Genomic DNA, 19,237 nt, shown 5'->3' with positions numbered 1-19,237 from the left:
TGAAGATCCGAGGAATCCTAATCATGTTTATAGGTTGCACAAGGCACTCTATGGGCTCAAACAAGCTCCAAGGGCTTGGTATGAGAGGCTTCGTGACTTCCTAATCATGCAAGGCTTCAAGATCGGGAGGGTGGACACCACCTTGTTCACAAAAGACGTCAACGGGGATCTTTTCATTTGTCAAATTTATGTTGACGATATTATCTTTGGCTCAACTAATGATTTACTAAGCCATGAGTTTGCTACCATGATGTCTAGGGAATTCGAGATGTCCATGATTGGCGAATTGACCTTCTTCCTTGGTTTTCAAGTTAAACAAATGAAGGAAGGGACATTCATTTATCAAGAAAAATATACTAAAGATATCTTGAAGAAGTTCAAGATGGATGAATGTAAGCCAATCAAGACACCCATGGCAACCAATGGGCATCTCGACTTGGATGTGGACGGTAAACCGGTTGACCAATCCCTCTATCGTTCTATGATAGGGTCTTTGCTTTACCTTACCGCATCTAGGCCCGATATAATGTTTAGCGTGTGCTTGTGTGCCCGCTTTCAAGCTAACCCTAAGGAATCACATCTTTCTGCTGTGAATAGAATCCTTCGGTATCTCAAGCACACTCCTAGCATAGGCTTGTGGTACCCCAAAGGCGCTAGTTTAGATCTCTTGGGATACTCGGATTCGGATTTTGCCGGAAGCCGTGTGGATCGCAAGAGTACCTCCGGGGGTTGTCACTTGCTTGGGCGTTCTCTAGTTTCTTGGTCGAGTAAGAAGCAAAATTCCGTGGCTTTGTCCACCGCGGAAGCGGAATATATAGCAGCCGGTGCATGTTGTGCCCAAATTCTATATATGAAGCAAACCCTTTTGGACTTTGGTGTGAAACTAGAAAGAATACCACTCCTTTGTGACAATGAAAGTGCCGTAAAAATTGCCAAGAATCCGGTTCAACACTCTCGCACAAAGCACATTGATATTCGCCATCACTTCTTGCGTGATCACGAAGCCAAGGGGGACATTTCCCTTCAAGGTGTGAGATCCGAGGAGCAATTGGCGGATATTTTCACAAAACCTTTAGACGAGGGTACCTTTGTTAGGCTAAGAAATGAGCTAAATGTGTTAGATGCGGCAAACGTCATGTAAGTTGCCATGTCATATAGAAAAATGCATACATATAGGACTCTTGTCTAACCGTGGTAAGATAGTGATGAGCAAGGGTTTAGCTAGAGGTGGTGGTCCACTTGTTTTCCTCTAGGCTTGTAGAAAGGCTCATCATGATGAAGCTTTCCGTGGGATCAATCTTGACAAGTAGATCTTAAATTCTCGCTATGCATTTCTTGTCATATAGTTGTGCATCTCATGTTTACCTTTCTTTCGCATGTGTTTGTAATTTGCATTATCATTGCATGCGTAAAAGTCACAAAGGAGATCACTTGATGAAGATGAGACTTGTTTTTACATACAAGATCTTAATTCATGAGAAGTGAAAAGAGTAAAGTGTTAGGTGCGTTATTGCCTAGTGAGCAATGTCATGGTGAGTTTGAAGCTTTCCTCCTTCAATATTCTTATGACATGGCTCATACATTTTAAATTGACGCTTTGTCTCTCTTGCGACTTATCTTTGATCTTGAAAAGAAAAACTATTTAAGTTATTAAGCTATCCTATTTTGAGGGGTAAAGTCGCCTATGCGAGTCCATTAACTTGAGTTTAGTTGAATCTTATAAGTTCATTGGACTTATCATAGAAAAGTGAGCTGAGAGAGGGTTTTTGGGTTCACCGGTTAAACCGACGTTCAATGGATCTATACCCATCGGTTTAACCGGCGTTACTAAGTGTCAGCCACAGCTCAGTGACTTCAGGCGTTCAACCGGCGTATACAAAGTTTGCAGCATCGGATCAATCGGTGAACACAACACAATTCTGACCTGAAAATCAACTGTTATATGCATCGTTCAACCGACGAGTTCAATTTTCAGATCATCGGTTCAACCGGCGTACAGATACAGATTTGGCAGAGTTTCTGGTGAACTACACCGACGCAATCAACCGGTGTTCAAAACCTAAGCGTCGGTTCAACCGGCGATAAGAAAAATTGCGGGGTCCACATGTCATATTCCTCTCTTGACCGGTCACAACCCTTCACTCGCGCTCGTGTTTCGCTTGACTCCTCGCCTTCGCACCCGCTCCCGCCACCGCCGTTGCCGTCCGCCGCCGTTGCCTTCCGCGCCGTCTGCCGCTCGCACCGCTGTCCGTCGCGCCGCCGCCGCTTCCCACCGCGCGCCTTCGCACTTGCGCCACGCCCGTGCATTCCCGTGCGCCGACGCATTCCCGCGCCCGCGCCCGCGCCCGCGCCCGCGCCCGCGCCCGCGCAGCAGCCACCGCCGTCACCTGCCGCCCGCGCGCGCGCACCGCCTCTCACTTGCGCCCGTGCGCCACCTCGCCGTCGCCGCCACCACAGCGCCGCCCACGCTCCAAAGTGCCGCCGCCAGTGCTGCTCCACGCCATCGCCAGCACGTCCTGCAGCTCCACCGCGTCTTCTGCCGCACACGCGCCGCCGCATTACACCGCTTTCACGCCGCGCTCTCTTTCGCTAGCCCTAATTCGCAGCGCCGCGTCTTGTGTGATCGAGATGGGTCGTGACAAAAGGAAGGGGAAGGAGATAGTTGTTGAGGAGCCCGCGCGCAAGCGGACTCGCGCAGCGAGAGAGGCCGAAAGGGCCGAGATGGTGGCAAAGGCCGCCGAGGAGCAGGCGTCTGGCCGTGCTCGTCCTTTCGCGATCAGAGATCCAGCAGCCAGGGGCAGAGGCAGAGGCAGAGGCATGGGCAGAGTCAGAGGAGCCAGGGCCACCAGAGCCGCAGCAGCAGCAGCAGAGTCAGCACAGTCAGCTTCAGCGGCAGAGTCCGAGTCAGAGTCAGCGACAGACCAGTCTGAGCAGTCTCAGGGGCAGGCTACACCTCAGTCACCAGCTCTACGACGTTCTGGCCGCACTCGGCAGACGTCCCCTGCAGAGCAGCCCTCACCTGCGACCGAGCGTCGCACTGGACCTAGGACGCGAGGAGGTCACCAGCCACAGGAGCCTCGCAGGTCCACCGCAGCAGCAGCAGCAGCTCGTAGAGCCGAGGCCCTAGCGGCCGAGCGCGCAGTGTTCCGCATGGACACTGTCGTGCGTCTGGAGCCAGGTGTACTGCTCCAGAACTTGACCAAGGCCAATGCGGCGAAGGTCAAGAGGCTCAGGTGGAGTGTACAGGAGGAGGAGTGGTTCCCAGTGACACGAGACAGCCGGGTCGATCGCAGATTCTGGACACTTCTTCAGGCCAGTTTCTACGAGACCTACCAGAGGCGGGGCCACAGGATATTTCCGCACAGAGTTCTCGACTGGGTTTCACTGAGGACAGCTGCAGGGGGAGCCGATGTCCGCGAGCACTTCGAGCACTTCAGAGGTTTGCCCAGGTTGCTTTCGATTGAGAGGAACAGGTATATTGAGGACTGGGTCAGAGTTTTCTACGCCACAGCATGGATTGCCCCCGAGCGCAGAGCAGTTCACTTCATGTTTGGGGGGCAGGTGTTTGGTTTGTCCAGAGCGACACTTGCAGGGATTCTTGGAGTTGACTTGGTTGACGTCTCCCTGCACGAGATGGTATATGGAGATGCAGATCCTCCGCGCAGAGCCATGATTGGCGGAATAGCACCCTCTCACGAGGCTATCTCACAGTGCTTCCGCCAGCCCTTCCCGGCTTCCTACGCCCGTGTACCGAGCTTGCTGACCCCAGAGGCCTACGCTGTTCACATGGCACTCCGGAGGACTTTGCTCCCGAGGAGTGGCTACCCAGAGGGGTTCACAGGTCTGCAGCAGCTGCTTCTACTTCACATCCTCACTCACGAGCCGTTCGATATTGTTGATTTTATTCTGGCAGAGATCAAGGATGTTATCACTGACGGGATGGGAGTAGTACGTCAGTTCCCATATGCTCACTGGATCAGTTTCATTTGCTCCATGATAGTGCCAGCTGAGTCACCAGTCAGTGCCGTATACAGACAGGACGAGGTTCCCTGGTTCCCCGTCTACAGACCGACAGCACCCTCAGACAGGAGGAGAGGGAGACAGGCAGATCGTGCTGCCATGGCACGATTGTCACCTGAGGTACAGGCCCGAGTCGCCCAGGAGGACGAGGCATTACTTGCTGCAGAGGCACAGCTTCCCGGAGGAGATGATGAGATTCACTGGTCAGACCTAGAGTCAGACTCCTCCGAGGATGAGGAGTACTTCCCTGCACCAGCCGCAGCTAGTCATGATCATGAGGCAGGAGGTTCAGGAGAGCCAGCTCCTGTGACAGCTGCTGCTACTACTGTTTCAGAGTCTCAGGTGTCTCAGCCGTCTGAGCTCACCGCACTCCTACAGCAGCTGGTCACACAGCAGAGAGAGGATCGTCGTGCTCAGGAGGAGGCCAGGAGAGCCCATGAGGCACAGCTTGCACAGATCCAGAGGGAGGCCGCCCGAGAGCGAGCTGCTACTGAGGAGCGTTTCGTCGGCCTTATTGACAGAGTCTCTCAGAGGACGGACGCTCAGTTTCAGCAGATGCAGCAGGGCATGATGGCGATGTTCGGGATGATTTCACAATTATACTCTCACACCGGACTCGCCCCTCAGCAGCCAGCACAGACAGGCCTTCAGGGCGCCGGAGCACCACCACTTGCAGTTACACCAGCTCCGGCCTCCACTGCTCCAGCTTCTTCTGCGACCCCGGAGATCATGTTCTCACTGTCAGCACTACTTGGGTCTGCGAGTCGTCCTCTCTTCTCTCCACTGCCTGCGACCTCGCTCTTCCAGGAGTCACCTTCAGCGGTGCAGTCAGTTGGCCTCCCCACCATACCACAGCCACTACCTTCAGGGGGAGGCGGAGAGGTGTCCTTAGCCCAGCAGTCGTCACAGCCGGCAGCTTCAGCACTCACCACTTCAGATGTTGACACATCTTCTGCTGAGCCGGCTACCACTTCCACGGACCCTCTCCCAGGCAGTGCCAGCACCAGGGCCTCGACGACAGCCTCGACGACTGCCACACCTCCCGTCAGCTCAGCACCAGCCGGTCCTTCAGATCAGCAGCTACCAGCAGTCACTGAGGATCCACCGTCCGACGACGACGACGACGACGATGACCCGGATCGCTTCCTCGCCGTCCCGCGGCACCCAGATCAGTAGCCTTTTTGTGCTTTGATGCCAAAGGGGGAGAGGGAGTCAGGGGGAGGGTAGCAGTAGAGAGAGCTCGATCTGACTTTTGATGTTTCTTATTGTATTATATTTGATGTTAGTTCATGGATATGTACATTTGTCACTTGAGCATGCTGAGCTTTTGAGACATATCTATGGATTTCGTTTGAGCCTTTGAGCTTTTTGGTTCCTTTCTTTTCGAGTTTGCTTGTGTTTACTCGTGCCTTATCTTTCTCGCTCTCTCGATATCTATGTTTATGTTGTCATCAATCACCAAAAAGGGGGAGATTGTAAGCATCTAGGCCCTTAAGGTATGTTTCGGTGATTAATGACAACCATTATTGTGACTAATGAGTTTGTGCAGCTTTATAGATCATTATTGCTCATTTGGTTATATGTCAAAAGAGGCCCCTAATTCTCTTTATTCAAAAAGGCGATCTCGGCATTCATCTCTATAATGTGTCAAGACTAAGGATCTTTCTAGTCCTAAGTGTCATAAGGTTGAGAAGGACACTTAGGTTAGTATAGGTTTTATAGTTTTGTAGTGATCGCACTATTAAGAGGGGTTTAGGCTTAGTAACTTGAGCATGGACATGGTCTATTGAAAATGGATGCACACAATGGTCACTCAGGTTTCTAGAAGCTCAAATAAGTGGTTCTCAACTTATATCTCAAGAATATTTGGACTTCATTCAAGACTCAAGTCAGATTAGGCAAAATCAGAAAAATCCTATTCACCGGTTTAACCGACGCCTCAAGTTTTCTATACGTCGGTTAAACGAGGTCAGCAGGTCTGGACAAGTCAATACACCGGTTAAACCGACGTGATTTGAAAAGGGACGTCGGTGCAGTTGTCCAGAGACTCGGTTTTCAGTTGATCAGTGGACAAATAGACTCACCGGTTAAACCGACGTTATTTGAAATTGGACGTCGGTGCAGTTGTCCAGTGACTTGGTATTTCTGTTGATCAAAGGATGATTACACTCACCGGTTAAACCGATGCAACGACGGTTAATCTTCCCAAACAGTAACGGCTAGTTTTTCAAAAGGGGAGTTTACATTCACCGGTTAAACCGACGATGACTGTTGGAGGGACGTCGGATTAACCGGCGCTACGCAGTTTTCTGGCAGCTTTTTCTCCAACGGCTCTATTCGTGTGAGCTGCCCATATATACCCCTCCAATGGGTCATTCTACTACTCTTGGCACCAGGCAACATCCAAACACACATACTTTAGCCAAGAGCCACTTTGAGCTTCAACATTTCATACACTTGTTCATTCAATCATTCAAGAAGCAAGATTAAGGACTTGAGTAGAGAGAAGCTTGTGTGCATCCATTCTTTGTGATTGGTTCTTGCTCAAGTGAAGGCCTTAGCTTGTTACTCTTGGTGATTGGCATCACCTAGGCGATCTTGGTGATCAAGGTGATTCTCGCGGAGCTTGCCAAGGATTGTGGAAGCCCGGAGAAAAGATTTGTACGTGGCTTGATCTCCACCACACCGGGATGGTGAACGGAGACTCTTAGTGAGCGCCCTCGTCTTGGTGACTTGGGAGGTGACAATACTCTTTGTGAGTGTCACAACGTGGATTAGGGGTGTGTGCCAACACATCGATACCACGGGAAAAATCCGGTTGTCCCTTGTCCTCTTTACTTATTTCAAGCATTATCTTTCATGCAATTCTTTCATGTGCTTGATTTAGGGATCACTAGTTAGCTCTACCTTGCTAGGCTTTATCTCTTTTTATCTCATCTAGCTTGTGTAGGTTGTTTAGCTATCCGGTTGGTGAATTGGTGCCTTTCTAGTTTTGCATAGGTTAAGGTTGTTTTATCTTGTTTTAGAAATTGAAAAAGGCCCAATTCACCCCCCCTCTTGGTCCATCGATCCTTTCAGGTGCCCAAGGAGTTGATCAAGCATTGCCTAAAACTCAATCAGAAAGCCACCCCCAAGAAGCAACGATTGCGTCGGTTCTCTCCCGACAGGAGGGAGGCCATCAAAAAGGAGTTAGCAAAACTACTCGTGTTGGTTTCATCAAAGAAGTCTACCATCTAGAGTGGCTAGCTAATCCTGTACTTGTTTTGAAAAAGAATAATAATGAATGGAGAATGTGCGTGGATTATATTGATCTCAACAGACATTGCCCAAAAGATCCTTTCACGCTCCCATGCATCGACCAAGTCATCGATTCAACGGCTGGATGTGTCCTACTCTCTTTCCTTGACTATTACTCGGGCTACCATCAGATCGCCCTCAAGGAAGAAGACCAGATTAAGACAGCATTCGTCACCCGTTCGAAGCATACACTTACAAAACTATGTCCTTCGGGCTGAAGAACGCAGGGGCTACAATCAGCAAGCCATCTAGGTTTGCCTCGTAGATCAGCTATGCATTTGGTGTGCAGCGGCCGGTGTATTTTGTCAGTGATGTTCTCTCGGAATCTAAGGTTCATAACCTGTCAATTCAGAAACTTCTCTATGCTATACTCATCACTTCCAGGAAGCTTTGACACTACTTCGATGAATACAATATTTTGGTTGTCACAGATTTCCTATTAGCGGATATACTCCACAATTGGGACGCCACTAGATGCATCTCCAAGTGGGCAGTGGAACTGGGAGCTCTCATCATCGACTTCAAGCTGCACACAGCTATCAAATCACAAGCACTAGTCGATTTCATAGTAGAGTGGCAAGAAAATCAAATCACAGCCCCAGCCAACATGCCAGAGCATTGGCTTATATACTTCGACGGTTCCCTCAAGCTCGGAGGCTGTGGCACTGAAGTTCTTTTCATCTCACCTAAGGGTGAACAGCTCAAATATGTGTTCCAGATATTATTTGAGGTCTCCAACAATGAAACCGAGTATGAGACGCTACTGCACGGGCTACACCTGGCTGTCTCCCTTGGCATCAAATGATTACTTGTCTACGACGACTCCGTGCTGGTAGTCCAATAAGTCAACAAGGAGTGGGACATCAACAAGGACACCATGGATGCATTTGTCATGGAAATACACAAGCTCGGGAACAAGTTGTCAGGACTCGAGATCCATCATGTGGTTCGGGACAACAATGTTGGGACAGATGTGCTTTCAAAGCTGGGGTCTGATCGAGCAAATGTCCCACCAGGAGTATTCATTCACGAGTTACATCATCCATCCATCAAGGCACTAGATCAAATCACCATCATTCCGATCTCTTCTGAGCCCGACCAAGAGGTCATGATGATCGAGGTTGACTTGTGGACACCATTCATTAACTTCATCAAAGATCAAAAGCTACCCTCTGGCATTGACGCAAAAAGCATTGAGGCTGCACGCATCTTCAGGCGAAGCAAGAGTTATGTCCTGGTCAATGACAAGTTGTACAAGCGTGATTCAGCATCAGGCATCCTTCTGAAGTGTGTTCCAGTCGAGGAAGGCAAAGAAATACTACAAGAAATTCATGAAGGAGTCTGTGGCAATCATGAAGTGTCAAGGACTCTAGTCGGGAAAGCATTCAGGTCTGGGTATTACTGGCCAACAGCTTTGGCTGACGCCGAAAACTTTGTCGGTGTACTAATTGCTAGTTCTTTGGCAAACAAGCCCATGTTCCGACACATAACCTCATCACCATACCACCATCCTGGCCTTTCATTTGCTGGGGCCTGGACATGATTGGGCCTTTGACTATGGCACCAGGTGGATTTACCCATGTGTTGGTGGCCACCGATAAGTTTACAAAGTGGATCGAGTACAAGCCAATTATAAAGATCTCCGCGGATCAAGTAGTTTGTTTCATCTGCAACATCCTCCACCGCTTTGGCATCCCCAACACTATCTTCACAGATCTGGTCTCTAATTTGCACTCACATGAGTTCTAGGAATTCTATGAGAATAGCGCCATTGAGGTAAAGTACATGTCGGTTGCTCACCCACAGGCCAATGGCTAGGTTGAGCGCGCCAATGGCTTAATCCTCGATGTGCTGAAGAAAAGACTCTACGACGAGAACAGCAAAAAGGGGGGCAAGTGGATTCATGAGCTCTCTTCAGTTGTCTAGGGGCTTCACACTCAACCAAGCAAAGCCATGAGTCAATCGCCATTTTTTCTTGTCTATGGGTCAGAAGCTATCCTCCCTGCGGACATCATGTGGAAATCTCCAAGACTAGAGATGTATGAAGAAGGCGAAGCTGATTAGGCAAGATATCTGGAGCTTGACTTGGCAAAAGAAGTCAGATGCAACGTCCTGCTAAAGTCAGCGCGCTATCTACAAGGCATCCGACGCTACCACAACCGCAATGTATAGGAGAGGTCATTCAGCATCAGTGTTTTAGTCCTCCATTGCATCCAAGATGAGACAGGCTTCACCAGCTCAACTCGCGATGGGAACAGCCCTTCATCGTCGCCAAAGTTACAAGACTAGGGTTGTATCGACTACTACACCCTGATGGCCAGGAGGTCCCGAAATCCTGGAATATCGAGCTCTTACAACATTTCTTTCCTTAGATAACTTGTATCCAAAGTTGTCAGCTGCAGTACAACACCTGTTATCAATAAAAAATTGGTTTTTTCTCTGAACGACTACTTTCTGTCTCTAAGCTAGACTACCTAACCTGGGGGCGTCGGCCACGAGTACTGACAAATTATTAACTACACCTAGTCACCAGAAGTACTCGGGGGCTGTCACCATGAGTCCTTTCACACTTGCCCTACAGGACAAAGCATAAGGACTACTTGCAACTGACTCCGACTACTCCGAGTACTAGCCTAAAAGTCGAAGAGGCTCCCATGCCTATAAAAGTAATCCAGAGTATCACACGGTGCGAGTAAATCCTGATTCGTTTATTCTCCCTATATGTGACTTTACGCTAGACACCAAGTCATTGACTACTTTTAGAAGCATGGCCTTCTAAGTAGTTCTGTATTGGGCATCCCGTATTCTTCATCTAAGTCCTATGATTTTTGGTATTGCTCTACGAGTAAGCACACCAAACACATCAACAGGCAACAAAAAATAAAACACATATACATTTTTGCATCCAAGGATAGAGTATTCAATGTTTTTACACTTGAGCCTACTCCTACTCCAAGCTATCGACTAATTTCTAGGCCGCTGGCCTCACTTTTTCAATGAATTCTCTGAAATGGTCTTCCAAGTAGTCAGCAGATATTCTAGTCGCCAGTGGCTCCATATTGGCCTTGGGCCAGTAAGACTTTACGAGTCCAAGAATGTGCTCTACGTAGGTCCTGGTGGTCTCAGAGATGTAGCTAGTAATCTTCTGGGGGGTTTCACGAAGTCACTCCAATAGCATCTTGTCGCTCACCACTGCCTCTTCCGGCGGATCCACCGTGTCAACCACTACTTGGGCGGCACTCTTGAGCTCTCCAAGTTCTTTCTTTTTTCAGTTCCTTTTCATTGGCCATCTCACTAATCTGCATCATGCAGTCTACAAGTTGCACATCTGCATCTTGGAGCACCTTCATCGATTTCTCCGCGTCATCTGAACGACGGTACACAAGAGTCTTCAAGTCAATGATCTTGTCATCCTTATTTTTTATGATATTATTAAGTTCTGCAAAGCAAAAGGAGATGAAGAAGTACTAGTACTAGTTCATATACTACTTTCCATATATGGCAAACCAAGATTAAAGGAGTCGATAGAATATCACCTCGGTGAGACTTGGCCTGCAATCTGTTCTTGTTCTTGAGATCTTCAATCTTTTCTGTCAGCAGCCAAACTTCCCAAGTGCGCTCCAGTTTCATGAAGTTTGAGAAAGAAGACTACTCGACAAAAGCAAATATGGACAGATTAGGGCACTAACCATGGAGAACCGACGCAAATCCTTGAAAGAATCTTGGAACTCCTTCAACTACTCCGATATCAGCATTGGATCGTCGATTAGCTCATGTGGGATGTCGCTTTCCCAACTTGGTGGCTGGATCAAAGCTCCAACTATTGAACTACCCGCAGCGTCTTGCCTGTCAGGAGCCGGCTGCTGCTGTAGGTCTCCTGTCATATAGTTTCCTCATGAGCAAGTATACAAGCAATGAAGAACTCGTGTGAAAGGGTAGACAACTCAGCTTACCTATGGGAGTTTCTGGAACCCTTCTTGCATCGTCCAGCTCCACCTCAGCGATCAGCGTGTTTTCAACATTGGCACCTGCAGCATCGATGGGCGTGGGGGCAGGATTTTCAGCTGGCACTGATGGCTCAGCAAAAGTCATTGTCGATGGTGTCACATCAACTACTTTCTCTGGCTCGGGGGCTGGGTCATTCGCAGCAACACCAGATTGTTCCAAGCCTAGAGCAGAGGATGGTCTGCATACAAAAACAGCATTATGAGTCATTCCAAACAGATTTGAACCTATATGTACACAAGGAAAAAGCACTCGGATACTTACAGAGTGGATTTCTTTATTGATAATACTTTCTTTTTAAGTATCCTAGGTGCTGGAGCTGCACTCAGGGCACTCGCTGATGCCTTTTTGCCAGACGTGGGCGATGCTGGCAACGGCGAGGCAACCGCGTTGGTCATCATTGCATCTGTGCTAGTTGGGGGTGGCATTTGCCCCAGCGTGACCTCACCAGAATCCGTTGATGGGTCCATTGTGATGGACGGTCCGTCGTGCTCCTTCACAGTATTATCCCTGGCAGCGTCCTTAATCCTTTGCTTCAAGTGCTTGGGGTTTGAGGAGCTAGTAGAAAAAAAGGAGAATCAAGAAAAAGGGGAGAAGTCAAGAAAACTCAGCAACCACAATTTGATCAAAAGTACTCGCACGATCAGGAAAAGCTCTTACCTGGGTGTTTCATCATCATCACCACCCGGCGAAGCGCTTGCCCTCCGCTTCCGGGTAGTAACCCGCGGCTTCTTTGGGTGACTCGGCAAAAGATCACCACCAGAAGAGCTTGCGCCTTCCTGGGAGATCTTCTGGATTTGCCCTTGATCACCTTAGCCAGGGTGCACACCAAATATGCATCAAAGGATGGGATTGGACTTGCCATTCACAAAGCCTTCCGGGAAGTCCTGATCGAGGTACTGTCCGTTGGGTTCGGGCTCGCGGTACTGGTCCTCGGACTCTTGCTCGCAGTACTGCTCGTCGACGGGTTCTCCCTTGGTCACTTCGTGATCTACGGCGCACACAAACAAACATACAATAAAGAAGAGAAATAAAGGTTTTATCATCGGGCCCGAATCAGGAATAACTTAAGAAACAATGGTAGAAAGAATATTTTTAGGAGATTTCTTGATGGTATGGCTGAAATTATGTTAGAAATGGCGTGGTGAAGTTTCGGGGCAAACGGAGGATTTTTGGCGCATGAAATAATGGGCCGAACAGGGGTTTAGGGAATGAATAAGGATCCAAGGGCCTATTTGTAATTACTGTTGAGAGGGGAGGGCTTGATTAGAATTTCTGGGAATATCTAGGGTACTCTGAAAAGGGTCAGGGGCTTATCCGTAATTATTTTGTGTAGTGGAAGGGTTCATTTCCTAAATAGAGCGAACATGGGGTTTATTTGGAAAAAGGGATTAAAGAGAGGTGGGGCTCTTAATGAAATAGGTAGAAGGGCAGGGGGCTCAGGGAAAAGTTGCCCTTCTTCCTCCTCCCATTGCCTGGAACAGAGGAGGGGGAGGGGCGCCGGCGGCAGCGCCGATTCCGACGGCTCCAGGGCACGGCGGCGTCCGGGGGTAGGGGCAAAACGGAGAGGGGGCAAGGGGAACTGATTCCTCTACTCACCACGAGCTGGGGTGGCGCACCGCAGCCTGCCCACGGTGGCCAACAGTGGCGGGCGGAGGCGCTTGCGGTGGCGGCAATGCAGGGCCGGGGAGGGGGCTAGAGGCGGCGGTGGAGGTTGTGGTGGTGGTGGGGCGCGACGTGGGGGTATTTATAGGCCGGCGAGGGCGGAAAGGAGGGGGGCGCGGTGGAGGCCGGTGAGCTCCGGAGGCGGCCAGTAATGGCAGTGGGGGCGGCGGTGGCACCGAGTCGTCGCCGCGCAGGATGGTCGGTGGCGCGTAGCGGGGAGGGGCGGCCTGGGAGACGTGCGGCGCAGGGGGGGCGGCCAATGGCGAGGCGCCGCGCGGCGGCCAGCTCTGCTCCGCCGTGGCTCGCAGGGGCAAGCGCGAGCGCTGAGGCGGGCAAGGGGGCACGGCGCGCGCAGAGGAGGGGTCGAGTTAGGCAGCGCTAGTGGAGGTTGCCAGTGGGGGGGTGGTGGTGGCCGGGCGCTCGGCGTCGAGCTCTGCTCGGCGTCGTGCTGCGCGTGCAAGGGAAATGAGAGAAGGAGAAGGAAAAAAGAAAAAGAGAAAAGGGGAAAAGGGGAAAAGAGAAACTGGGGGAAAAGGAAGGGAGGGGGGTGCGTCGGCGGAATTCGTGGCGACTATCGCGAGCGCGGGGTTGAGCACGCGGCACGGCACGCGGGTCGAGGGACAAAGAAAGGATGGCGGTTAATTTTGGATGTCAGACGGCGAAACGTCAGGAAACGTTTTGGGCGATTAGGAGCTCAGACGGTAAAAGATTTAGGAACGAGTTGAGCTCGACGACGAAAAAGTTTTGAAAATTATTTTTAGTAAGTGATTGGTACTGTAATTTTAATACGATAAAAACGCGGGCGTTACAAACCTACCCCACTTAAAATGAATCTCGTCCTCGAGATTCGGCTGATTCCTAAATAGATGGGGAAACTCTTTCTTAAGGGCATCTTCGCGTTCCCATGTAGCTTCTTCCACTCCATGTCTGCTCCACTGAACTCTGCAAATCCGTACTTCAGAGTTTCTTGTCCTTTTTATGACAGTGTCCAAAATCTTGACAGGTACTTCCTGGTACCGAAGATCTTTCTGTAAAGCTATTTCTTCTTCCGGCACCCGTTCTCTTTCGGGTACCCTCAGACATCTTTTCAGTTGGGATACATGGAATACTGGGTGTATGTCAGCCATTCCTTCTGGTAGCTCTAGACGGTATGCCACAGCTCCCATTTTCTTCAGTACTTGGTACGGTCCAATGTACCGAGGGGCTAGTTTCCCATGTACCTGAAATCTTTGAGTCCCTCGAATAGGCGAAACCTTAAGATAGACGAAGTCTCCTAGATTGAAGCTTACTTCTCGTCTCTTCTTGTCTGAGTAACTCTTCTGTCGAGATTGGGCGGCCTTCAGTTTCCCTCTAATTTCGGCCACTCTTTCTTCTGCTTCCTTTATGAATGCGGGTCCAACTAGGGCACTCTCTCCAACTTCTGACCACATCAGGGGGTTCTGCACTTTCTCCCATAGAGAGCTTCAAATGGTGACATGCCCAAGCTTGCTTGATAACCATTGTTGTACGAAAATTCAGCATATGGTAAGCTTTGTTCCCAATCCCTTACATAAGTAAGGACACATGCTCTTAGCGTATCCTCCATAATCTGGTTCACCCTTTCTGTTTGACCATCGGTCTGCGGGTGATAAGCCGAACTGAAATCCAACTTGGTGCCCATGGCCTTATGCAAACTTTTTCAAAACCTAGAGGTGAATTGGGTTCCTCTATCCGAAACAATTCTGCTAGGCACACCATGCAGCTTCACTATGTTGTCCACATAGAGCCGGGCTAGCTTTTCACCTCCATAATTGGTCCGTAAAGGTAGGAAGTGAGCGACTTTTGTGAGCCGGTCCACTATTACCCATATGGAGTCGTGTCCTTTCTGTGTCTTGGGTAAACCCACTACAAAATCCATTCCTATCTCATCCCATTTCCAAACCGGGATGGGTAAGGGTTGCAGCAATCCTGCTGGCTTCTGATGTTCGGCCTTGATTCTTTGACAAGTATCACAATGGGCGACGAACCTTGCAATGTCCACCTTCATTCCACTCCACCAATACTTTTGTCTTATATCCACATACATCTTGGTGGATCCTGGGTGGATGGAATATGCTGAGTTGTGGGCCTCATCCATAATAGTCTGTCGGAAGTCTCCTTCCTTAGGTACGCAAATTCTATCTTTGTACCATAAGGTTCCTTTGTCATCCACTCTAAAATCTGGTGCCTTGTTTTCTCCAGTATGCATGAGGATCCTCATCAAGTCCTTATCTGAACCTTGTGCCCTTCTGATCTTGTCCTCCAAAGTGGGTTGAACACTCAACTTGCGACTGGAACCCTAGGGGACGATGTGCACATTTAATCGTGCCATTTCTTCTTGTAGGTGGGCATCCTTAGGTCCATAAGATTTCCGGCTTAAGGCATCTGCTACCACGTTTGCTTTACCAGGATGGTAATGAATTACCACATTATAATCCTTAACTAGTTCTAACCACCTTCTTTGCCTTAAGTTCAAATCTGGCTGGGTGAAGATGTACTTTAAGCTCTTATGGTCTGTGTAGATCTCACACCTATTCCCAATCAGATAGTGTCTCCAAATCTTGAGGGCATGTACTACGGCTGCAAACTCCAAATCATGGGTTGGGTAATTCTGCTCATGAGGCTTGAGTTGTCAGGAAGCATATGCCACTACTTTCCCATCTTGCATAAGGACACATCCTAATCCTTGACGGGACGCATCACAATAAATGACAAAGTCCCGTTGAATGTCTGGCAAGGTTAGTACCGGGGCGGTTGTCAGTCTCCTCTTTAACTCCTGGAAGCTTCTCTCACATGACTCGGTCCAGGTGAACTTCTTCTCTTTCTTGAGTAGCTCTGTCATGGGTCGGGCTATCTTGGAGAATCCTTCAATAAATCTCCGGTAATATCCGGCTAAACCGAGAAAGCTCCTGATTTCACTAACATTGGTTGGTTGCTGCCAATTGGAGACCGCTTCGACTTTTTCGGGGTCCACTGCTACTCCTTCCGCGGTCAAGATATGATCGAGAAATGCTACTTTCTCAAGCCATAATTCACACTTGCTGAACTTGGCGTAGAGCTTGTGCGCTCTCAACTTTCCCAAAACCACTCGTAGGTGCTACTCATGTTCTTCGACACTCTTAGAGTAAATAAGTATGTCGTCAATGAAAACTATGACAAACTTATCTAACTCTTCCATAAACACCTTATTCATGAGGTTCATGAAATAAGCAGGTGCATTGGTGAGTCCAAAGGACATCACCGTAAACTGATATTGCCCATAGCGGGTGACGAAGGCCGTCTTCGGAATATCACTTTCCTTAATCTTGAGCTGGTGATATCCTGACCTTAAGTCTATCTTGGAGAAATGCTTGGCTCCCTTCAGTTGATCAAAGAGGTCATCAATTTTGGGGAGGGGGTATTTGTTCTTGATGGTGACTTCATTTAGTGCACGATAATCCACGCACATCCTCATGCTCCCGTCCTTCTTCTTGATGAACAAGACCGGAGCTCCCCATGGTGATGAACTTGGTCTAATGAAACCACTTTGTTGTAACTCTTCCAGTTGCCTCTTTAGTTCTGCCAATTCAGAGGCTGCCATCCTATACGGTCTCTTAGCTATAGGAGAGGTCCCAGGGACAAGGTCAATGACAAACTCTATATCCCTATCTGGCGGCATTCCCGGGAGTTCTTCCGGGAAAACACCTAAGTATTCATTTATTACTGGAACTTCTTCCAAGCATTTAGCTTCCATACTAAAAACCATTGGGTCCGGTCCACTTCCCTGAGTATGGCAGGTTACTTGTACTCCTTCTGGGTTGGTTAGGTGTACCACCTTGTCAGCACAACTTATAAGGCCATTGTGTAGGCTTAGCCAATCCATTCCAAGGATCACATCTATACCTTTAGACTTAAGTACTACTAGGTCTGCTAGGAACTCTGCCCCACTTAAAATGATCCTTACCCAAGAACAACCCAGTCGGCACTTAATGTCACCTCCAGGCGTTCAGGTTAATAGGGGTGTTTTTAGTAGTACTGTAGGTATATTGTGCTTTTCCACAAAACTTGAGGATACGAACGAATGTGATGCTCCAGAATCAAATAATATTGTTGCCAAAACTGAGCTGACTAGAAACTCACCGAGCACTATGCCCTGAGCGTCCTGAGCCTCTTGCGTGTTGATGTGGTTGATGCGGGCTCGTCCAAAGGACTGCTGGGGTGGCCCCATCTGTTGGTTGTTGTTGCCAGTATTGTTATTGCGGATGGGTACACGATTGGCTCCTGATAAAGCTGGCCTTGGTCCATTCACCGAGTTGGAGAGGGCTGATGCTGCCGGCTTGTTATTGGCATATGGGCAATTGGCAATGAAGTGCCCTGTCTCACGGCAGTTGAAGCATGCTCTAGCATTGCTGCTGGCAGTAACTTGGCTTGCATTGCTTTGTGGGGCCTTCATGGTGTTCTGGCTCTTGAACTGTCTAAGCTGGGTGCTGGGGGCTTGAGAGCCAGTAGCTTGTGACTGGGTCCTATACTGCATAGGGGCTTGGGACTTAGTCATTAGAGGGCCAAAGTTCCTCGATTTCTGGAAACGGTCCTGCTGGCGAGCCTTGGTTTCTAGGAACTTACGCTTATTGTCTCTCTTTTCCTCTGCCATGGCTCTCTCGGTGATGATAGCCATGTTCATCAGTGTGTTGAAGTCTGGGTAGATGCATGGGGAAAGCAGCTTCTTAAGTTCTGCATTTAACCCCTTTCTAAACATATCCTGCTTCTTTTCATCCTTGTCTACCTCCTCTGGTGCATAGCGAGCCAGTTCTATGAACTGGTATGTGTACTCCTCAACGGACTTGTTGCCTTGTTGCAGCTCACGGAACTCATCTGCCTTGCGCTTCATGGTGGCTGCTGGGATGTGATAGCGATGGAACTCATCCACAAACTCCTTCCAGTAATCCAGTTTCTCTTCTGTGCGCCTTGATACGTTCCCTTTCTTGAGCGTTGCTTCGCCATATGTCTCGGAGAGAGGCTAGGGAACTCTCAGCTTGAGCCTCAGCTTCTATTGCTCTCCTGCATTGAATTTCCAACTCTTGCTCTGCTTTTTCTGCCCTACGGATTTGGTGCTTCAGTTGTTTTGTCTGTTTGCTGTAAAGTCGGTCTAGGCCGGTGAGGTAAATGGACAGGTGGGAAACCATATCTTCTAGTTCTTTTTCTTCCCTCCCTAATCCCCTCATCCGGGCAATCCACGAACGTCCTCTCCCTCCAGTAGGTGGGAAAAATCCCATAGGAGTTCGCTGAAGATGATGCCTATAGACCACGCGTAAGCGTCGCAGGGCTTTTCGGGCAGCCTTTCGGTAGGTGTCTTGGAACCCAAAGCCAGTGGTGGAGATGAACCAGGGATCCACGTTGGGATAAAGTGTGCTTTTTCCCACGAAGATCATCAGGTCACACCGAAGGGTCCCTCTGAAGTTGTGCTCCCGGTAGGTGTACTCTGGTGGATCCACAACTCCGACGCGTCCCAGGCTGAGTAGCAATAACTTTGGAAGGCCAGGCTCTGCGGGATAGATCCCGTCACTCCATCCATTGTCAGCCAACTGGAATCAGACAAGGGCCAAAGGTAAGTGCCGTGTGGAAAGGTGAGCTAAGTGGGGAAAGATCTAGCGGGAAATGGCTTAGAAAATGTCCTCGGTCTTAAGGGTCGCGTCCTACAGCCAACCTACGGCTCTGATACCACCTGAAGCGTCCCCTCATCCGAGGTGACTTAAATGTGATATAAAAATCAGTCCCAGGAGGCTGATACACATTTATTACATCAGATGGTACATTACCGTACAAACCTCCGAGGAGGCGGACACTCGATACAAACGATAATAATTAATAAAATAGTTATGGTGATACACCAAAGCACGACCCATATGGGATCCAGCTTGGGCTCAGAGTAACACGCTAGCAAAAGCATCTTGCGGAGGGCTAACACCACAGGCAAGGTTGGGTGCGGACTCAACCTTTACTCGACGTCTTCAACAACGAAGTCCGGGTCTTTCTCTGAAGAAAACCACAAATATATATATATCGGGTGAGTACAAAGGTACTCAACAAGTCCAACCACACCCACGGAGGGGAAATAATAAAGATTATGCCCGGGTTTGTCAAGGATGAGGCTAGGGTTCATTTGCGATAAAGCGAGGTTTTACACATGCAAGGGTTCATTTAATAAAAGAGTTTTCTCAAGACAGTTTTTTTATAGTAATCGAATAATAAGTGG

The 19,237-nt window shown here is 49.1% G+C and overlaps 2 protein-coding genes across 2 annotated transcripts; one reads left to right on the top strand and one right to left on the bottom strand.

Moving 5' to 3' along the window:
* The first annotated feature begins 8,194 nt into the window (after window positions 1–8,194).
* On the top strand, window positions 8,195–9,135 carry LOC112885453. The gene is made up of 2 exons (XM_025951072.1): window positions 8,195–8,656; window positions 9,067–9,135. Exons 1-2 carry the CDS (start codon window positions 8,195–8,197, stop codon window positions 9,133–9,135), a joined length of 531 nt encoding a protein of 176 aa, XP_025806857.1.
* Window positions 9,136–11,054: 1,919 nt separating this feature from the next.
* Window positions 11,055–11,792, bottom strand: LOC112885452 (protein PRRC2C-like). Its single transcript, XM_025951071.1, has 3 exons — window positions 11,587–11,792; window positions 11,271–11,503; window positions 11,055–11,194 (listed from the first exon to the last, which is right to left on the bottom strand). The coding sequence occupies exons 1-3, from the start codon at window positions 11,790–11,792 to the stop codon at window positions 11,055–11,057; spliced, it is 579 nt and encodes a 192-aa protein (XP_025806856.1).
* Between the last annotated feature and the right edge of the window lie 7,445 nt (window positions 11,793–19,237).

This window comes from Panicum hallii, chromosome 3 (genome assembly GCF_002211085.1).
Source record: "Panicum hallii strain FIL2 chromosome 3, PHallii_v3.1, whole genome shotgun sequence".
Lineage (NCBI taxonomy): Eukaryota > Viridiplantae > Streptophyta > Magnoliopsida > Poales > Poaceae > Panicum > Panicum hallii.
The sequence above is the reverse complement of the archived record's forward strand: the minus strand, read 5'-3'. Positions and strand labels throughout refer to the sequence as shown.

Coding starts and splice junctions, on each gene's coding strand:
- LOC112885453 (XM_025951072.1), top strand. CDS start 8,195: ATGGATGCATTTGTCATGGAAATACACAAGCTCGGGAACAAGTTGTCA. Junction 8,657..9,066: donor TACAAGAAATTCATGAAGGA/GTCTGTGGCAAT, acceptor CATGAGTTCTAG/GAATTCTATGAGAATAGCGC.
- LOC112885452 (XM_025951071.1), bottom strand. CDS start 11,792: ATGGACCCATCAACGGATTCTGGTGAGGTCACGCTGGGGCAAATGCCA. Junction 11,504..11,586: donor TCAATAAAGAAATCCACTCT/GTAAGTATCCGA, acceptor TTTTGTATGCAG/ACCATCCTCTGCTCTAGGCT. Junction 11,195..11,270: donor GGTTCCAGAAACTCCCATAG/GTAAGCTGAGTT, acceptor ACTATATGACAG/GAGACCTACAGCAGCAGCCG.